This window comes from Hemitrygon akajei, chromosome 2 (assembly GCF_048418815.1).
Source record: "Hemitrygon akajei chromosome 2, sHemAka1.3, whole genome shotgun sequence".
NCBI classification, from domain to species: Eukaryota; Metazoa; Chordata; class Chondrichthyes; order Myliobatiformes; family Dasyatidae; genus Hemitrygon; species Hemitrygon akajei.
Genome location: NC_133125.1, coordinates 42,996,080 through 43,018,500, shown reverse-complemented (window position 1 = coordinate 43,018,500; position 22,421 = coordinate 42,996,080). Strand labels below are relative to the sequence as shown.

The 22,421-nt window shown below is 40.9% G+C and overlaps 1 protein-coding gene across 6 annotated transcripts in view; it reads right to left on the bottom strand.

The window, feature by feature from the left end:
* Nucleotides 1–22,421, bottom strand: part of aopep (aminopeptidase O (putative)) — a 218,363-nt gene that overhangs the window by 123,195 nt on the left and 72,747 nt on the right. For all 6 annotated transcript variants that reach the window (XM_073071267.1, XM_073071275.1, XM_073071285.1 and 3 more), the window contains exon 7: nt 13,127–13,233. In XM_073071267.1, coding sequence (XP_072927368.1) covers nt 13,127–13,233 — 107 coding nt within the window. The remainder of the gene's footprint in view (nt 1–13,126; nt 13,234–22,421) is intronic.

Below are 22,421 nucleotides of genomic sequence, written 5' to 3'. Positions count from 1 at the left end.
GGCACTGCTGTGCTTTTTTTCACCACACAGCTGGTGTGAATAGACTAAGTGAAGTCCTCAGTAATGTTTATGCCGAGAAAATTATAACTGTTCACCCACTCAACCCCAAATCCACTGATGTCAATAGGGGTTAGACTATCTCCATTCCTCTTGTAGTCCACAACCAGCTCCTTTGTTTTTGTGACATTGAGGGTGAGGTTGTTTTCTTGACACCACTGTGTCAGGGTGTCGGGGGAACAGCAAATAAAAGAAAAACAGCCGTTCACGTGTAGATTCAGTCATGTTTTTAAAAAAGCAGAAAATGGAAGAATTCAGAGCAGAAATGGCTGGCTACATTGGAAAGATAGACATGTTCAACTCTGTGTGCATTAAGGTTATTGCATGAACTTCAAGTGGGAGACAAAAAGCTGCTTGTAAAACTAGATGCAAAGACCAAAACCTAGCTGGATTAATGGAAGGTCAAAAAGAAAGGAGTCAATGGAGATACAAAAACAGAGGATTCGTCAGATGGTGTTGTAAATGAGGAAATCAAGAGGAGAGATCAGACTGTAAAGGGAGCGACAGAATACTTCAGTAGACTAAATGCATCTTCTCAAGATCAAGATGCACATCCTTGAAAGAAGGTGAGAAAAAGGAAGATAAGAAGTTGAAAAGGAGAAAAGATATAGAAAGAAAGAACTTGAGCAAGAAAGAAAAAGGTGTGAAGGTGAGAAGGAACGTGAGAAAGAAAAAGTGGGATAAAGAGAGAGGAAGAAGGCGGAACCAGGAGAGAAGCAAGGATCAAAGTAGTTCCAGAGAGAAAGCCAAGAAAAGGAGAAGGTGGCCAGAGCTATCAGCACCACTTCCTGCATCTCAGAGTCAACTCCTACAACCACCACGGAGGAGGCCCCAGAGCCTGAGATTATTTCACAGCCACAATCTCACCTGACAAGCAGAGTGACCCCCGTTTTCAGGAAAGATGTTATCCCACATGAGTAAGAGTGCTTCCACAGTGATTAAATCATTAGGCCTGAATGGGACAATTTAAAACTTCACTAGGCTGTGGAATTCTGTATAATAGTTGCATTATATAGTATATTAGATGCATTCTCTGTTGACTTAAGAGTTAATAACTAAGCATGGAGGAGTGTTGTATTTTTAAAATTTCAGTAATATTTGAGTAATATTGTAAATATATTGTTTGATTAAGCATTTTTGTTCATTAAATAATTCATTAGAGGTTATATGTAAAAATATGTGAATTGCATATGTCATGATGCTACCACGAGATATGCATGCACCTCACTTGAAGTAAAGAATGAAGTTTGACTCGCATCTCTTGGCTCTCTTGTTTTCCTTTGAATTAGTTTAATGTTTTGAAGTCACAAAACTTAACAGAAAGCATCCAAGGTCAGAATCAAACCTGAATCTCTGGACCTGTGAGCCTAAGAGAGGAGGGGTCCAGTGCTCAACATTGACAAGGCAAAGCTCCTTCAATAGCCTCCCAATGCTGCACCACGCTACCCTCTGCTAATAAAGGTTTTCAGCATTATCGTAGAAAATGTTGACTAATTCCCATATCTCAGCATCTCTCAGTGACAGCAGATATCAAGGATGAAAATTACCACTACCTTGTGTGCCCCAGCATAATATTGGTCAAATGAGGGAAAGGACATTTGAATGCTAAGACCCCAAATTCACTGTCTGCTGGGAAGCAGTGATCTCTAAAATCTGGACAACTGAAGCAGACGCTTCAAGGGACTGGAAATACACCATCAACTCTATCTCCACAGATTCATCCAAATTCACTAAGAGGACAAACTAACTAGCATCAGTGTCCTTTCCCAGGACAACATCAACAGCAGTGAGGCTCTAGTTGAATTCAATTGATTACAACAATTGAGCCACATTGTTTGCATTCATGACACCAGACTTCCAAAGCAGCCACTCTGCTTCATGTTTTTATTATAAGAAAAGATAACAGATGTACATAGGAAAAGATATACAAGGATATGCTCAATGTCTCCTTACAAATGTCCAAAGACACTGCTGATTCATGAGAATCTCAGGTCTATAAGCACTCAGCTGTAGAGAACGAGCATTTGGAATGGTACTGATAACACAGTAGACTAGTATATACAGTGAAAGCACTATGGCACTGACATACTACCCAAACGTCCACCTCCTGCTCCATCCATGGAAACACTCTGACCTCCTCATAAGTCACAAAATTGGAGTTTAAGCAAGTCATTCCTAATGCCAAGGAAATCCTAAAAAAGATTTTCTTTAATCATAACTGGTAATTCTCTATTTTCCCCTTCTCTATCTCTCCTGCAGTTGTATCTGCCACTCACCAACCTCATTAAATACACTTCATACATTTATGTACAGTGTGCTAGGAAGTTTGTGAACACTGTAGAATTTTCTCTATTTCTGCATAAATATGACCTAAATGATCAGATCTTCATGTAAGTCCTAAAACTAGATCAAGAGAACCCAAATAAATAAATAACACAGAAACATTATACTTGTTCAATTAGTTATTGAGAAAAAATGATCCAATATTACATGGTATTTGTGGGAAAAAGTATGTGAACCACTGGGGTAATGCCTTCTACAAAAGCTATTTGGAGTCAGGAGTTCCAATCAATAAGTTGAGATTGGAGGCGTGAGTTATAGAGGTGCCCTGACCTGTAAAAAATACACACAAAGTCAGGTTACTGACAGAGCCTGCTCTTCTCAAGAAAGATCTGTTTATGTGTACCATGCGTTGAGGACCTTAGAAGAATTATAAGAGATGCATGAAGCTAGAAAAGGCTACAAAAGCATTTCTAAAGACCGAAGTATTCATTAGTCCACAGTAAGAGAAACTATCTAAAAATGGAGGAAACCCAGTACTGTTGCTACTCTCCCTAGGAGTGGGCATCTGCAAAGATGACACCAAGAACACAATGTGCAATGCTGAAGGAGGTGAAAAAGAACCCAAGGGTAACAGCAAAAGACCTGCAGAAATCTCTAGAACTTGCTAAAGTCTCTGTTCATGTGTCCACTATAAGAAAAACACTGAACAAAAATGGTGTTAGACCGTAAGACATAGGAACAGAATTAGGTCATTTGGCCCATCAGGTCTGCTCCACCATTCAATCATGGCTGATCCTTTTTTTCCCTCCTCCTCAACCCCACTTCCCAGCCTTCTCCCCGTAACCTTTGATGCCATGTCCAATCAAGAACCTTTCAATCTGTGCCTTTAAAACACCCAACGATCTGGCCTCCACAGCTGCACATGGCAACAAATCCCAAAAATTCCCCACCCTCTGGCTAAAGAAATGTATCCACATATCTGTTTTGAATAGACGCCCCTCTATCCTGAGGTTATGCCCTCTTGTCCTAAACTCTCCCACCATGGGAAACATCCTTTCCACATCTACTCTGTCTAGGCCTTTCAACATTCGAAAGGTTTCAATGAGATCCCCCTTCATCGTTCTGAATTCCAGCAAGTACAGATCCAGAGTCATCAAACATTCCTCATATGAAAACCCATTCATTCCTGGAATCATCCTTGTGAATCTCCTCTGGATCCTCTCCAATGCCAACACATCTTTTCTAAGATGAGGAGCCCAAAACTGTATACAATACTCAAGGTGAGGCTCACCAGTGCCTTATAAAGCTTCAGCATCACATCCCTTCTTTTGTATTCTAGACCTCTTGAAATGAATGCTAACATTGCATTTGCCTTCCTCATCACCAACTCAACCTGCAAGTTAACCTTTAGGGTGTTCTGCACAAGGGCTCCCAAGTCCCTTTGCATCTCAGATTTTTGGATTTTCTCCCCGTTTGGAAAAGAGTCCTCACATAGATTTCTACTACCAAAGTGCATGACCATGCATTTTCCAACATTGTATTTCATTTGCCACTTTCTTGCCCATTCTCCTAATCTGTCTAAGTCTTTCTGCATCCTACCTGTTTCCTCAACACTACCTGCCTCTCCACCAATCTTCATATCATCTGCAAACTTGGCAACAAAGACATCTACTTCACCAACTAAATCATTTATATACAGCATAAAAAGAAGTGGTCCCAACATCGACCCCTGCGGAACACCACTAGTCACTGGCAGCCAACCAGACAAGGATCCTTTTATTCCCACTTGCTGCCTCCTACCAAACTCCCGCATTCATGGAAGGACGCCATGGAGGAAAGTAAACTACTCCAAAAAAAACATTGCTGCACATCTCAAGTTTGCAAAGGACCACCTGGATGCTCTACAATGCTTCTGGGACAATGTTCTGTGGACAGATGAGACAAAAGTTGAACTGTTCAGCAGAAATGCACATTGCTACATTTGGAGGGAAAATGGCACTGCACACCAACACCAAAACCTCATCCCAACTGTGAAGCACGGTGGAAGGAGCATCATGGTTTGGGGCTGCTTTAATGCCTCAGGGCTGGGACAGCTTGCAATCATTGAGGGGAACAATGAATTCAAAATTGTATCAAGACATTTTACAGGAGAATGTCAGGGTAGCGGTCCATCACCTGAAGCTTAATATAAGTTGGATAATACAAGACAATGATCTGAAAGACAAGAGTAGATCAACAACAGAATGGCTTAAAAAGAAGAAAATTCATATTTTGGAATGGCCGAGTCAAATTCCTGACATTAATCCTATTAAATGTCGTGGATGGACCTGAAGCAAGTAGTTCATGCAAAGAAGCCCAGCAACATCTCAGAGTTGAAGCAGTTTTGTAAGGAGGAATGGCCTCAAATTCCTCCAAGCTGATGTGCATGACTGATCAACTATCACTGGAAACGCCTGATTAAAGCTATTGCCTTACAAGGGATCACACAAGTTACTGAAAGCAAAGGTTCACCTACTTTTTCCAACAAATACATGTAATATTGAATCATTTTTTTTGCAATAAATAAATAAATATAATGGGTTTTGTGTTATTTATTTAATTGGGTCAAAATGGTTGTTGTGATGCGTCTAGTGTGGATAGTGCTTGTTGTTCTCATTTTCAGCTTCCACTGCTGGCTAACAGTCTCATGAAAAGGAGAGGTGAGTGTGTAAGTCTTTCCCTGCCAGTACATAGCCTCTCCAACAGCAAGCCTCCTCGCTGGCAACACAGAGAAACTGAACTCCTCTCAGACTCAGGCTGAATTACAAAGGACAGGGAGGAGGTCTGGCCCCTGCATATGTAGCATGCAGGCCCAAAGGTGCTTGGACATGCCCTGGAGCTCGTAAACCAGATTTCCAGCTATAGAAAAATAGCCTTACTGCCTCATGACCAGACTCACGAGAGACAAAGGTTACAAAAGTAAAGCCAGACAGCAAATCCAGAGCGGAGCCCCTAAGGTGGTTGGACGTCATTGAACATCCTTCTGGCAGCTCCTACAGCCAAGCTGGTGCCAAGCATATTGCTTCATAAGCTTTCCTTTGGACTATACTGGTGAGGCCATGAGGGAGATCTTGACGACTGGGCATCTCAGAATCTCCATACCTTCCACCCAGGCTTGTGATCATGATCATCATCACCCATTGTCCTCCGAGATAGTTGGATGTCAACCACTAATCACCATTTAATTGGATTCTCTTTATCTAGGGTTCACAAACTTTCTAGCACCACTGTATATACATTCCAAACCTAATTTACAGCTTGCATATACAGCAAAAGATTACCTTAATGTCTCTCTCCCCACTTACTCCAAAAATTAGATATTTGGCACAATCTATATACAGAAGCCTAGGGCAAGAATTTTTTCGATGCCCACAGGAATGTGTTTGTCTGTCATTATGCCCAAATGACAGGCAAACACATTCCTGTGGGCATTCCTGTGATCGCCAGATGTGAACTGTCTTCTAGTATTTGACATTCCTACCCTGTGTAAAAGATTCTGCCTATCTACACTCCCTACACCTCTCATAATTTTGTAAACTTCTATCAGATCTCCCCTCAGCCTCCGATATTCCAGAGGAAAAAACTCAAGTTTGTACCACCTTGCCTCATATACATAGCTAATACCCTCAAATATGAACAGCATCCTAGCAAAGCTCTTCTGAAGCCTCTCAAAAGCCTCCACATCCTTCCTCTAATAGAGCAACTAGAAATGTACGTAATACTCCTCGCAGCCTGACTATACAACTGCAATATGACCTGACTTTGCTGACAGCGCATTCAGAATGGTGTTTTTATGGTGTTTTTATTTGGCAAAAACTTGTCAAAGGCAAAAGCTTACCTCGGAAACATAAAAGCTAGGTTAAATTTCTTAAGTAGCACCATTTGACCTGAGAAACAATGGTAACTGCATTCCAGTCCAGAGAAACAATATCAGTTTTCACATGCATTGCGCTGAAACAAAAGAACTACACGTCCATATTTCGAGACCTCATTGTACAACACTGCTGTACAATTTAAACAGCACTATGTTGCAAATTGTAACATTAGACGTGGAGCGAGAAACAGTAATCAAATATACTGCCGAAGATGATACAGAAAGTTAATCTTTCAATCTGTTCTTAAAGTCACTTCTATTGCTTACAAATATTCCCTAGTAATCATGCACTCCTATTTTACACAGATGAAATTATAACATCTGGATAAAATCATGACATTTCTAGAAATAACCTCCTTAGCCTCACATTAAAATTAGAGTCCCATGAGAAGTGTATCTTGGATGGAGATCTGGCAAAACTATCTCCACTCCTCAGCAATGAACTGAGAATTAATTACGTCACCACCGCCTCCTCCCCACCACCACCACCATTATTTTACACTGCCATTAAGCAGCAATCATATAATTTCCCTTAATTCACATTTGATTGCTTTTCCTTTTCATCGACTGCACTGGCATGAATCACAGTGAGACAATTATCCACAACATAGACAGCATGCTGAAACATGGGAATCATTCAACATTCTTATCTCCTGTAGGACAGACAAGGGAAAATATAAGTCTTCCAACTGATCAAAGCTTATGCTTAGAACAATTGCATAACAGTCATTCAGTTACAGTTGAAGAGATTTTAAATTGATTTAACATTGGACAAAAATGTCCTTCACCTGCTCTACCAAATGAAGCTCAATTGGTGTACCCGTCACCAGAGAAAAGTTGCATTTCACTGCAATATGGCACCACACATATTTGACATGGAAGCTGAAGTAAAAGGTGAGCTGGCAGTAAAACAGGACAAAATCAGTAGCAGATAGCGGAGGACGAAATTGCTCTCCAAATACTTCGAATCTTAGACCCTCTTCATCCAGACTTCGAAGGTTTAATGGAACATTTTCAAGGATGAATGACGGCTATATTCATTAAACGCCACAGATTAAATGTCACAGTCCCGACCGTTGATTCCTCATATTCTCCTAATTCCCTTTTCCCTGCGTTCTCCCGGGCTCCTCGATTGCAGCACCTGATTCTCATCTAAACCTGCAGCATAAATACCCCGGCTTTGCATCCACTCATCGCCAGATCGTTGTTTCAGCCAATGTGGTCATTCATGTTCCCGGCTGCTTAGGATTGTGTATTCTAAGTTTTACTTCAGTACCGAGGTTTGCCTGTGTAACTCTGTCTCTGCGTGTCAAGATAATTATTGCCTGCCGCCTGTCTCCTTTTCACCTTTCAGCTCTAGCAACACTCTGTATCAAGATGTAGGGTTGTCAGCTGCCTGCCTTTCCATTCACTCTCCTGTTTGCCGTTCAACTCCAGCCACGTTCATGCCCTCATCTGCATCCCAACTCTATCTCCGTGCCAGTGTCTTGCGTTTGGATTTACCCGTTCTCTGCAACATTAAATGTACTGCAGAAAAAGCTAAATCTGCATTTATATAGAGTGCCATCCAGAAACAGTATAAAAACACAGATCACAGGTTGCATGCAACAAGTCTACTGACTCTTATAATGGTGCGAAAGAATATACATGTAGTGGTTGCATCCATGTTAGACTGAAGAATGCATCGGTAGCATATTTGTCACCAAGAGGACATATTCAGGCAGCACACAGTTAAAATGAAATGCAAAAGTTAATTAGTCTGTTTGAAGTGATGACAAACACAATAGAAAAAGTGATTACAAAAGATGTAATGTATTTTCAGAAGCCAAAGCGAGATCTGCCTTATAAAAGTCTTATTTGCCATATGTTATGAAGGCAGATGTAGCAACAGTGACAAAGTTGATTGCTAAGTAGGAAGTAATGAGTTAAGTTAAATGGATGTTGCTCAGATTAGGGAAGAACCATAAGAGATAAACCCCAGAGTCAGTATTTTCTTGGTATTTCAAGGACTTGGCCTTGGAACAGGGACGACTATCTCAACACCTGCTGCGGATGCAAATAAAAAGCTGGCTAAACTTCACATGCTAAGTGGTATATGTTAGTTTTTTTGTCACTAGTATTAATTTGATGCTATAACAATGTGCACCAATTGTACTTCCTTCCTGATATTCTCTCGCAGTGAAGTCAACTGAAACAAATACTGGAAAATTAATGCAAAAAGACAATTAATACCAGCAACTAAAATTTTGATCCCTAAGATATTACAGGAAGATATAGATTGGTAAACTGAACAGAAGAACAAGTGATAGCTCCAATTTAATGTGGGTAACAAAGATATTTGCTTTGGGGAAGATAACAAGGAAGATGAAAAAGCACAGATGCCTTTGGTTTTAAAAATATAACTCTTTGAAAGTGAAGGCATGTGAAAGAAGATCTATAAATCTGGTTTTTTTACAAAAAGGGATTGAAATCATTGTTAAGATGAAGAATAATAAATCAATACAATACTTAGGTAATAGTATCTACTTTTAAGTGCCCCGTTATAGATCTTGAAAGCCTATTTAGCGTGGAATCAACAAATTAAGAGCAGAAATGAGAATCTGCGCGGAGATTCAAAAAACTGGAACAATCTCATTGAACATAGACAAACAGAATGCTAATTAAGTAAGAATTTTTTTTCCCCAATGTGAAGAGTTGCTGCAGAATGGAATGCTCTGGGAAGTCAGTGGTTGACTAGTACACCTTTTAAGGGAAAAATACAGAGGCATAGGTAATAAATAATGAAGCAGAACTATGGGGAAGTACACAATAGTGGATTTAGTTTTATACTGCTCCAGCTGGGAGATGACATGCTGTGACAGAACAAGAAAACACTAAGTTACTTCCTACTGTGCTGGAAAATCTCTACAATGGTAATGAGAATCAGAGTAAGAATCTGAATTAATTTTAATATCACTGGCATATGTTGCAAAATTTGTTTTGTGGCAGTAGTACATAGCAATACATAATAATAAAAATTACAAGTTACAATAAGTAGATATAAAAAAGAAAATTAAATTAAATAACTAGTACACAAAGAGAGGGGAAAACTAGTGAGGTAGTGTTCACGGGTTCATTGTCCATTCAGGCATCTGATGGAAGGGGGAAGAAGCTGTTCCTGAAGCAGTATGTATCTTCAGGCTCCTATACCTCCTCCTTGATGGTAGCAATGGGAAGAGGGCATGTACTGGGTGTTGTGGGTCGTTAATGATGGATGCCACTTTTTTGAAGCATCGCCTTTTGAAGATGTCCTGGATGCTGGGGAGGCTAGTACCCATGATGGAGCTGGATGAGTTTAAAACTTAACAATATTAAGGAGAAATAAATATTTCAAGAAAGAAACACAACGTAAAAATATTGCCAAAGAGCAAATAGCTCAAGCGAAATGATAAATTCTAGCTACATCACTTACTTAAAAGCAGCTCAAAAATGCAGTAGTTACCCAAATGTTTACAACTCAGAGCCCAAAGAATTTTTAACTGGAATCCAGAGAGGATTTGGCCAAGCCAAACTAATATATCATGTTGGTCTGGAATATGTACATTCAGAATATGAAGTCTGTCAAACTTCTGGAAGATATTCAGATTAAAGCTGAACATTACCATGATACTTAACAGGCAACTATATTATGACAACAATCAAATATCAGGAGACCTGGACTGTCTTGTTCAAATACATGCTTCTTGTTATTGTGTTACAAACCTAAAATCATGTTATAAGGCAACAAAACAATAATGTCAAAAAAAGGCAAAATGCCAAAGCACAGAAACAGGCCATTCAGCCCACCAAGTCTATGTTAAAGATCAATTACCCCTTTGTATTCAATTTACCAGCACACAGTTCCTAGACTTCTACGATTTGGCAATTCAAGTTCTCATCCAGACATATGTTAAACATTAACAGAATACCTGCTTCCAACACTTACTTTGAGTGTACATTCCATATTCCATCATAATCTGGGTGATAAAATTCTTCATCAGATCCTCCCTAATCCTTCTCTTACTTACCCTAAACCTATCTCCTCCAGTTTTTGACATCTCTGTGAAAGGGAAAGTTTCGTACTATCAACTCTGTTCATATGTTTCATAATTTTGAATACCTCTTCACACAAAGTAACTCACTGCAATTTCCTGCTTTACATGAACATCTGACAACTTCTTTCCCACTCCCTTAATCTGTATATGTATATTTTAATTATGCTTTTGCCGATGCTGTTTATATTCCTTTCTCAACCAGCTTACTGAAAACTTATTAAGATATTAACAAGTTCTTCCATCTATGACAATGAATATGTAGGAACAGAGTTCAGTCATTGAAAAGAACCGAGTTTTTGAAGTACCAGAAAAAGGAAAGCACATGCTGCACCTTTTTTGTTTAATAATTTGTTACTTTAGGGTCAGTGATGAAGAAAATATGGGCAATTCCCAGCACCGAATTTAAATGCATTGTGCTATATGGTTGTGTACTTTGAGACAGTTAATGTACAAGGGGTGATTGATAAGTTTGTGGCCTAAGGTAGAAGGAGTCAATTTTAGAAAATCTAGCACATTAATTTTTCAACATAGTCCCCTCCTACATTGTCACACTTAGTCCAGTGGTCATGGAGCATACGGATCTTGGACCTCCAGAAAGTGTCCACAGATGGGTGATTGATAAGCTCGTTGCCTAATGTAGAAGGAGGTGAGTTATACAGCTCTCATTACATGCACATGCAGTTCAACTCTTTAAGTGATTATGCAGAAAGTCTGAAGTGAATAACTCATTGGGGTGATTGATAGGCTTGTGGCCTAAGGTAGAAGGAGATGAGTTATTAACTTCAAACTTTCTGCATGTAACGAGAGCTGTATAACTCATCTCCTTCTACCTTAGGTCACGAACTTATCAACCACCCATCTGTGAACACTTTCTGAAGGTCCAAGATCCGTATGCTCCACGACCGTTGGACTAAGTGTGTAAATGTAGGAGGGAACTATGTTGAAAAATAAATGTGCTAAGTTTTCTAAAATTGACTCCTTCTACCTTAGACCACAAACTTATCAATCACCCCTTGTATTTTCCCAATGGAATTTCAGTGACATTAATATGAAATTTTCTCTCAGCTTATCAGAGAATTTAAGTTTTTTGTCCTTTTGAACTGTGATGATTAAATTGCAGCTGTAGACTTTGCACACCTGTTTTGAGATGTTAAATTCTAGTGTAGGAACCATATTCATAGAAACAGTGGTTAGTGTGTGATGAATTTAAGGTAGTATATTGACAGAATTTACAGCAAAAAGTAGTGTCACAGCAAGTAAAGCCATTGCTTCACAGTGACAGCAATGCCAGATTAATCTTGACTTCAGGCGATTGAGTTTTCACATTCTCCATTACTACATGGGTGACTACATTTAGTGTCTAAGTGAGTCATGGAATTTGGCGACCCAATGGAAAAATGGGGAGAATAAAATAATATTAATGTATGGTTGGTGTAAATGGGAGCTTGATTGAACACTGTGGGCCAAAGAAGCTGCTTCCATGTTGTGAGGCTCTGATTCCAAAACTAAGCAAAGTAATCAAACGCAGCCTCATCAGTTGTCCTTCCCCAGATCTGAAACATTCCATCCAGATTCAAGATTGTTCAAGATGGCGGCGCAACGCAGGCAGCTTGCAGCGGCTACTCCGGAGCTGATATCTGTATTTGTTAAGCAGGGTGCCGTGCTCAATCCTAATCTGATGAAAAACAGACGTGGGAGCATGGAGGAACATCTGGAAATCTCCAAGAAAGCCCTCTTCGTTGCTGCTGCTGCTGTGAGGTCCGGGACTCTGCTGAGAAGAACAGGCCCCCAGTCCTCGGGACTGCGTTGCCGGTGGCCGTTGGTGGGGACGTCTTAATACGCTCGTCAGAGGATGGTCCTCAGAGAAGCTGTGCCGGAGGGGACGGTCGGAGGCTCGGCGGTTCAACGGACTCGGAGTCCGCTGCGGTCGGAGTGCTTTCACTGTGTGCAGCGTCTGTGAGACTGAGTTTGGTGGCGCCGTGAAAGTCCATAACAGGGGTATTCCCTTCTGCCGCCTGCGTGGAATGACGAGTCCATCGGGACCCTGAGGACTTGTGGAAACTGTGTGGTGGTTTCTTTCGAACTTATAGTCTTTTAACATCTCTGGACTATTTTTACTGTGCCCATGGTCTTTTTTTTTATCAATTATGCTATTGTTTGCACTGTTGTAACTGTATGTTGTAACTATGTGGTTTTGTGCAGGTCTTGTAGCTTTAGTTTTTGGTCTTGTTTTGTCTGATGGATTTGGAGCACCTTTCCAGGGATCACGCTAAGATGGTAGCGCAATATTAATACGCAGCAGCCGCTCCAGACTCTGGATTGGGGATTGCCAAACGTTATGTGGATTTTCTGGTGTAGACTGTTTTATCATATGCTTTTGTAATATCATTCTGGAGGAACGTTATCTCATTTTTTAACTGCATTGCATTTGTGGTTTCTAAATGACAATAAACTGAATCTTAATCTGAATCTGAGATAACATCCTAATGAATCTCCTCTGCATTTTTTCCAATACAATCTCACTCTTTCTCTAATGTGGCAACCACATTTGTCCACATTATTCTAGTTGTGGCTTAACAAAGCTTTTACAAAGCTGCAGCATAACCTATCTGCTCTTATGTTCTATGCCCATGCTAATGAAGGTCAATATCCTATATGCCTTCTTCACTATTTTACTGTGCTGTCATCTTCAGGGATCCTTGGACTTGTATGCCAAGGCCCTACTATTACTCAATGCAGTCCTACTCTTCATTGTAGGGCATTCCCTTATCTCTCCCATGAGCAATGTACCTGCACTCACCTCAGAACTTGCAATTCTTCTTCAGAGTTCTGAATTTCTTCTCTAAGCCTTCTCCATCGCAGCAAGGATCTTAGTTGCTGTTGTTCTTGCATTGTTTCCTGTGACAGCTAGAGAAGCGTAGTCAATGAACACTTGATAACTAACACATGCCTTGCAAAATTAAGCAAGAAAATTAGTTGGAGTAATGAACTCCATAATAACAGCATTAGAATACTAAATGGCATCATAATCTGCCAATGGCATAGTGTACAGCATTTCTGTTGCTGCCTAGTGATGTCGTTATATAATAACAACCTTTCCATCAATGCCAGCAAAATCAAGAGTTGGCCATTGATCTCAGGAAAGGAGACAATGCACATGGTCCTGCTTACATCAAAGGTGTTGAGGGTGAGAGAGTTGAGAGATCCTAGGAGTGAACATCACCAATAGTCTGTCCTGATCCAACCACATTGACACTACGATTTAGTTTATGTTCTGGGAAGCAATAAGTTGTGATTAGTTTGCTCCTCCGACTGGTGCTTACATTATCCACATACATTTGCCATATCTGACTTAACAATTTTTAAATCATGATTCAACACAATCATACCCTCAGTTCTAATCAACAAGCTCCAAATCCTTGGTCTCTACAACTGAACCCTTGACTTCCTCACTGGGAGACCACAGTTGGTGCGGATTGGAACTAACATCTCCTCCTCGATGACAATCAACACTGGTGCAAGTCAAGGATGCAAGCTTAACCCACTGTTCTACTCTCTCTACACCCACGATTGTGTGGCTAGACATAGCTCAAACGCCATCTATAAACCTGCTGATGACACAACTATTGGTGGCAGAATTTCAGAAAGCGAGGAGGAAGCGTACAGTAGCGAGAAAGATCAGCCAGTTGAGTGGTGTCACAGCAACAATCTTGCACTCAATGTCAGTAAGACCAAGGATTGTGGGCTTCAGGAAGGGGAAGTCGAGGGAACACAAACCATTCCTCAACTTCAGGAAGAAGAAGTTGAGGGAGCACACACCAGCCCTCATTGAGGAATCAGTAGTGCAAAGGTGAGCAGTTTCAAGTCCCTAGGATCTAATCTGGGCCTAACATATTGATGCTATTACAAAGAAGGCACAACAGCAGCTATACTTCCATTAAGAGTTTGAGGAGATTTGGTATGTCACCAAAAGCACTCGCAAATTTCTATGACTAACCAGGGAGAACATTCTAACTGGTTGCATCACCATTGGGATAGAGGGGCAATTGGTTCAGAAAAGGCTGCAGGAAGTTGTAAACATGGTCAACATCATGGGTACTAGCCTCCCTAGCATATAGGACACCTTCAAAAAGCAATGCCTCAAAAAGGCAACATCCATCACTTGGGACCTCCATCACCTAAGACATGACCTTTCCTCATTGCTACCATCAAGGAGCCTAAAAGTTCACACTTAACGTTTCAGGAACAGTTTCTTCCACCTCCACCATCAGATTTCTGATTGGACAATATAAAACATGAACACTTCCTCAGTAGTTTTTTCCCTCTCTTGCTGCACTATTTATTTCTTTAAAAATATATACTTCTTATTGATATTTGTTTTTATTACCGTGCATTGCAATATATTGCTGCCACAAAGCAACAAATTTCACGACATATGTCAATAATATTAAACCCGATTCCATTTCACTACAACCAAGAATGCTTACGGATGTCACTACTTCCTCAGAAGGCTAAAGAAATTTGGCATGTCCTCTTTGACTCTTACTAAATTTTAATTGATGCACCATTTTCTTTAAAAGGGAAATAGGGATAATCCTGGAAAATATAGACTGGTGAGTCTCACTTCAGTGGTAGGAAATTTACTGGAGAGAATTCTTAGGGACAGGATTTATGAGCATTTGGAAGACCATGGCCTGATTAGGGAGAACTAGCATGGCTTTGTGCGGAACAAGTCGTATTTTACTAACTTAATTAAGTGTTTTGATGAGGTGACAAGGGTGTTTGATGAAGGTACAGCCGTAGATGTTATCACCATGGATTTTAATAAAGTGTTTGACAAGGTCCCTCATGAGGGTCATCGGAAGATTAAGACTCATGGGATCTATGGTAAATTGCCTGTTCAGGTTCAGAACTGGCTTGTCCACAGAAGAGAGAGGGTAGTAGTTGAAGGGACTTATCCTAGCTGGAGCTCTATAATTAGTGGTGTTCTGAAGGGATCTGTGCTGAGACCTCTGCTGTTTGTGATGACGAAGGGCCTTTAGCTATGCTGTACTGTTCCGTTTCTATGTTCATTGAAAACATCCTCTCTGGATGCATCATGGCTTGGCATGGCAACTGCTCTGTACCTTACCCAAGAAACTGCAGAGAGTTGTGCATAGTTAAGTGTATCACAGAAACCAGCCTCCCCTCCATGGACTCTGTCCATCCTTCTCAGTGCTCAGTAAACCCTGCCAGCATAATCAAAGATCCTACCTACCTGGAACATTCTCTCTTATACTCCATCCCCATTGGGTAAACGATTCAAAAGGTTGATTCATAGCACTTACTGACAAATTGTTTAGCCAGAGGGTGGTGGATCTATGGAATACATTGCCAGAGATGGTTATGGAAGCTATGTCATTGTGTATATTTAAAGCAGAGGATGACAGGTTCTTGATTAGTAAGGGTGTCAAAAATTAGGGCGAGAAGGCAGAAGAATAGGGTTGAGAGGGATAATAAATCAGCCATGATGAAATGGTAGAACAGACACAATGGGCTGAATGGCCTGATTCTGCTCCTACATCTTATGGTCTTAGGGACTCGAAGACAACTTCTGTCTCACTATTGAATGCTACTTCATTGCAATAAGATGGACTGCTGATCTCACAACCTATTTGTTGTGACCTCGCACCTCACTGTGTTATGAACACTGCACTTTCTTTCTACTGTAACTCTTTATGCTGCACTCTGTTATTGTTTTACCTTGTAGTACTTCAATGCACCTTTGTTATAAATTATTTGTATGTACGGTATGCAAGACAAGTTTTTCACTATACCTTGTTACACGGGACAATAACAAACCAATTTACCTATGATCTTTTCTTCTATAATCTTTTTTTATAACTGGTACAAGAATGATGATCAAAATGTAAAGTAAATTAAATTTTATTATTATCAATGTACATATATGTCACCATATACAACCCTGAAATTCATTTTCCTATGGGCACACTCAGCAAATCTATCGAATAGTAACTATAACAAAACCAGAGTACAGAAGATAACAAACTGTGCAAATGCAAATATCAATAAATAGCAATAAACAACAAGAACATGAGATAATGAGATAAAGAGTCCTTAAAGTGAGATCATTGTTTTTAGGAACATCTCAATGATGGGGTAAGTGAGTGTAGTTATCCCCTTTTGTTCAAGAGCCTGATGGTTGAGGGGTAGTAACTGTTCTTGAACCTGGTGGTGCAAGTCCTGAGACTCTTGTGTCTAAGTCTGGTTGATAAAATACTAGAACTCACCCCACTCCCCATGAAAATCCATCAGTATTTTGTTTCAGTTGACTCCATCTTCATATTTCATAATGGATGATAATCCAAACAAAGTGAATCAAGGAGAAAGGAAAATGGAAAAGTACAGCTTTGGCTTGCCAGAATGAATCGAAAAAGGAAACTGGAAGAGACTGACTGCCACAAATGTCAGTTCAATACTGAGTTCAGACATCAAATCTATGTGATAAAATGGAGACAGAAAAGACTGCAGATGTTGGAATTAAATTAAAAGTAAATCACTGGAGAAACTCAGTGGGTCAAGCAGCATCTGTTGGGGCAAAGAAATGGTCAAGGTTTCAGATCAGGGCCCTGTATTAGGACTGAGAATAAAGAAAGAAGATAGCCAGTAGAAAGTGGTAAAAGGAAGGGTTGATACAGGGGCTGGTAGGTAATATGTGGAACAAAATAAAGTGGGAGATGATGGTCAGTTGGAACCACATGGGGATGGGGATGGAGAGGGGAAAGGTAGAGATTAAAGGATGTCAGGTGATAAGTGTAACCAGACAAGGGAGGCACGATGGTCTGGTGGGACTAGGTTGGAGTCTGGCTGGGGAAAGGTACTGAGAGGTAGGTTGGTCGGTGAAAGGTAGAAACAGACATGGGGGAAAAGGTAGGCAGACAGCAGGGGGAAGGTAGAGATGAAACCAGATGGGGGGAGGGTGAGATAGGAAAGGTAGGCCTAGATAAAAGGAGCACCAGTGGATAGGTATAAAACCATAAGACTTAAGAGCAGAATTCGGCCACTTGGCACATCGAGTCTGCTCTGTCATTCAATCGTGGCTGATCCTTTTTGTCCCCTCCTCAGACCCATTCTCCAACCTTCTCCCTGAAACCTTTGATGCCACGTCCAATCAAGAACCTGTCAAGCTCTGCCTTAAATACACCCAACAACCTAGCCTCCACAGCTGCCTGTGGTAATAAATTCCACAAATTCACCACCCTTTAGCTAACAAAATTTCTCTGCATCTCTGTTTTAAATGGACACCCCTCTAATCTGAGGCAATGCCCTTTTGTCCTAGACTTCCCCCCTCCCAACCCATGGGAAAAATCCTTTCCACATCTGCTCTGTCTAGGCCTTTCAACATTCAAAGTGTTTCAATGAGATCCCCCATCATCCTTCTAAATTCCAGCGAGTACAGACTAGAGCCATCAAATGTTCCTCAAAAGATAACATTTCATTCCCCGAATCATCCTTGTGAATCTCCTCTGAACCTTCTCCAATGCCAGCATATCTTTTCTTAGATGAAGAGCCCAAAATTGTTCACAATACTCAAGGTGAGGCCTCACCAGTGCCTTATAAAGCCTCAGCATCGCATCCTTGCTTTTCTATTCTAGACCTCTTGAAATGAATGCTAACATTGTATTTGACTTCCTGACCACCGACTCTACCTGCAAGTTAACCTTTAGAGTGTTCTGCACAAGGACTCCCAAGTCCCTTTGCATCTCAGATTTTTGGATTTTCTAATGGCAATCTCTAAGACACAAGCAGTCAGATTTTCCACAACCATCCAATATGAAACAAGTCCAACAATTCCTGGGATTTGCCAACTTTTACAGAAAGTTTATCAGGAACTTCAGCTCAGTGGTGCTCCACTGACAGCACAGAGAGATCCATCAGCTCTTTTGTTTGGACTACCAAAATGGAGGCTGCTTTTCGAGAGCTCAAACAGTGGCTCATGACAGCTCCCACTTTGGTTTCACCTATCCTGGACCTTCCCTTCATCGTGCAGTGGACTCCTCGGATGCTAGAGTGGGTGCAGTGTTGACTCAATGGACATCTTTGGACATTAAACTGCACACCTGTGCCTTTTCCTCCAGGTGGCTATCCCCAGCAGAGGTGAACTACGACAGTGGAAATAGAGAACTGCCTGCAGTCAAGTTGGCTTTGAAGGAATGGCGTCACGGGCTTGAGGGGGCCAATAACATTTTTACTGTATGTGAGTAACAAACAGATGGGAACAGGTGGGAGAGAGTGAATAATCCAGGGAGACTTGATGACTGACACCTCATATACCATTTTTGTAGGCTACAGCCCATCTTTACAAACACTGAGTTTTCCACAGGTAATTACACTTCTAAGTTCCTTCTCCACTTCCATCAGTCTATCTAGGCTCTCTCACCCTTTATTCACCTTCTCTTTTCCCCCACCCTCTGACTCCACTCCATCTGCTCATAACAAACATACCTGTCCACCTGGGTTTCTACTCCTTTGGCCTATCCTTCCTATATCTGTTTCTCCACCCCCCCCCCCCCATCTAGTTTCATCAGCCTATCATCACTCCTGATTAGACTCCTCTTACATAAAGAACATAAGAAATAGGAGCAGGAGTAGGCCATCTGGCCCATTGAGCCTGCTCCGCCATTCAATAAGATCTGTCTGTAAACTCAGCTCCATGTACCTGCCTTTCCCCCATAACCTTTAATTCCCCTACTATGTAAAAATCCATCTAACTGTATCTTGAATATATTTAGTGAATAAACCTCAGCTACTACCCTGGGCAGAGAATTCCACAGATTCACAGATTCTGGGGAAAACAGTTTCTCCTCATCTCCATCCTAAATATTCTCCCCCGAATCTTGAGGCAATGTCCCCTAGTTCTCGTCTCACCTACCAATGGAAACAACTTTCCCACTTCTATCTTATCTATCCCTTTCAAAATTTTGTATGTTTCTATAAGATCCCTTCTCATACTTCTGAATTCCAGAGAGTATAGCATCAGGTGATTCAATCTCTACTCATTGGTTAACCCCATCATCCCTGGAATCAACCTGGTGAACCTCCTCTGCACTGCCTCCAAAGCCAGTATATCCTTCCTCAAGACCAGAACTGCACACAGTACTCCAGGTGCGGCCTCACCAGTACCCTGTATAGTTGCAGTATGACCTCCCTGCTCTTGAATTCAATCCCTTTAGCAATGAAGGCCAACAATCCGTTCGCCTTCTTAACAACCTGTTGTACCTGCAAGCCAACTTTTTGCGTTTCATGCACAAGCACTCCCAAGTCCCTCTGCACAACAGCATGCTGCAATCTTTCACTATTTAAATGATAATCTGCTCTTCCATCAGCCAGACCTAGGCCCACTCACTTAACCTATCTCTATCCCTCTGCAGACTCTCCACATCCTCTGTACAATTTGCTTTTCCACTCAGTTTAGTGTCATCAGCAAATTTTGCTACGCTACACTCAGTCCCCTCTTCCAAATCATCAGTGAAAATGGTAAACAGCTGTGGGCCCAGCACCAACCCCTACGACACCCCACTCACCACAAACTGCCAACCGGAGAAACACCCATTTATACCAACTCTCTGCCTTCTATCAGTTAACCAATCCACTATCCATGCCAATACACTTACTCCGACTCCGTGCATCTGTATCTTATTTATAAGTCTCTTATGTGGCACCTTATCGAATACCTTCTGGAAATCCAAGTATACGACATCCACCTGTTCCCCTCTATCTACTGCACTCATTATGTCCTCAAAGAACTCCAGTAAGTTTGTCAAACAGGACCTGCCCTTTCTGAATCCATGCTGCATCTAATGGAAGCACTCCTTTCTAAATATTTCACTATTTCACCCTTAATGACAGCTTCAAGCATTTTCCCGATTACAGATGTTAAGCTAACTGGCCTACAGTTGCCCGTCTTTTGCCTACTTTAAAAAAGTGGCGTGACATTTGCTGTCTTTCAATCCGCCAGGACCTGCCCAGAGTCCAGAGAATTTTGGTAAATGATTACCAACGCGTCTACTATAACCTCAGCACCCTGGATGCATCCCATCAGGACCAGGGGACTTATCTACCTTCAGGCCCTCTAGTTTGCTCATCACTATCTCTTTAGTAACAGTGATTTTATCGAGATGCTCACCTCCCATTTCTTCCATAACATCATTCTTTGGCATATTAGACGTGTCCTCCACTGTGAAGACCGACACAAAATAGTCGTTCAATGCCTCAGCCATTTCCTTATCACCCAATATGAATTTCCTCTTCTCGTCTTCCAAGGGACCTACGTTGACTTTAACCACCCTCTTCCACTTTATATATTTTTTAAAACTTTTGCTACCTTGTTTTTATATTTTATCTATACTTATATATATTATATACTCTTATCCCCTTCCAGTTGCTACCACCCTCCCCCTCCCCTCTACCAACCTGGTTCTATCCACTATTTTTCTCTTATCTATTTCTATCCATCACCCACCAGCCCTTGTCTTTCTACAGCACCTCCCTCTCCCCCATCTGTCCTTCATTCCTTCCTTATCTGGTTTCATATCACTATCCAGCCTTCCACTTCCCTCATTGCTCCATCTGTGATCAGCCCTCACCTTACCTGGTCTTACTTATCAGCTACCAGACCCCCTATCCTACCCCTTCCTTTCAGTTTCTAGTAATAGCCATTTTCTCTCTACACATGCCATTAGGCTTTACAATTCTACCGCCAGGACTTAAGAACTTTTTAAAAGCTATTATTAATGCTTTTTGAGATAGTGATTTAGATGCATATCATATTTTTTACTGAGTTAAGTATTGTATGTAATTAGTTTTGCTACAACAAGTGTATGGGACATTGGAAAAAAAGTTGACTTTCCCCATGGGGATGAATAAAGTATCTATCTATCTATCTATCTATCTATCTGATGCAGGGTCCCAACCTGAAACAGTTGCCTATTTCTTTGCTTTCAGATGCTTTTGACCCACTAGTTCCTCTAGTAGTTTGTTTTTTGCTGAGTGTTACAATGGCATCTGCTGCCTATATCCATCATCATGGGAATGAGGTAAATTCATAGATTTGTTTATTAGAGATATTTTTAAGATGTAACCAGGGATACAGGATACAGTCATACGGAGAGGCTAGAACAATCATGTCATTTTCTTCTTACGGGAAATCCGAGGATATTGGATAAAGCTGTTCAAAATCGTAACAAAGTCTATTAGGATGAATAAGAAGTAACTGCTTCCAGCGACAGAATAGTCAGTAATCAGAGGATATTGATTTTTCACGAAAACAAATTATACAACTAGTAATGATCTAGCAGTCAACATTTGAAAAGGTGGTGCAAGCACACTAAGCAATAAATTACAAAATGGAATTGGATAATTTTTTCAGGGTTTAGTGGAAAGGCCAAGTACTAACTGGTTGGAAAATTCAATGGAATAAAAGAACAACTCAGACAATCTATTGATTCTAAAATACATCAATCCAAAAAATGATAGTTTCCTTAGAAAGCTCCAACACTTTTCATTTTCCTTCATCCTTAATTGTCCTCACCGTCTTTTATATATATATCGATGGATACGACTAAATATTCCTACTTCAGCCTGCTACAGCTAAGAATCACAACTACATCCAAGGTCTGTACAGTCAATAAAGATATTTTAACGCAATAGAACAAAAGGTCGCAGCCTACAACCGACAAAAATAATGCTTACTGTGGCCATAATATCCGTGCTAGGGGTACTCTTCATCGGAAATGTGGCCGTTGCTTGGGGCTACAGGTGTGTTTAAAAAATGAACGAGGTTTTCGACTTTCAATACCGACTATCTTGCTGGCAAATGCACAGTCTCTGGTAAATAAAATTGACGATTTCAGAGCTAGGGTGCTGTATCAGAGAGATATTAGGACAGTGTGTGTCCTCTGCTTAAAGGAATCCTGGTTAACCCCTTCTATACCAGATGCAGCGATTCAGATTGACGAATTCACTACGCACCATCAAGATAGGACTGTCAAGTCTCTCAAAAGCAGAGGTGGTGGTATATGCCTCATGATCAACTC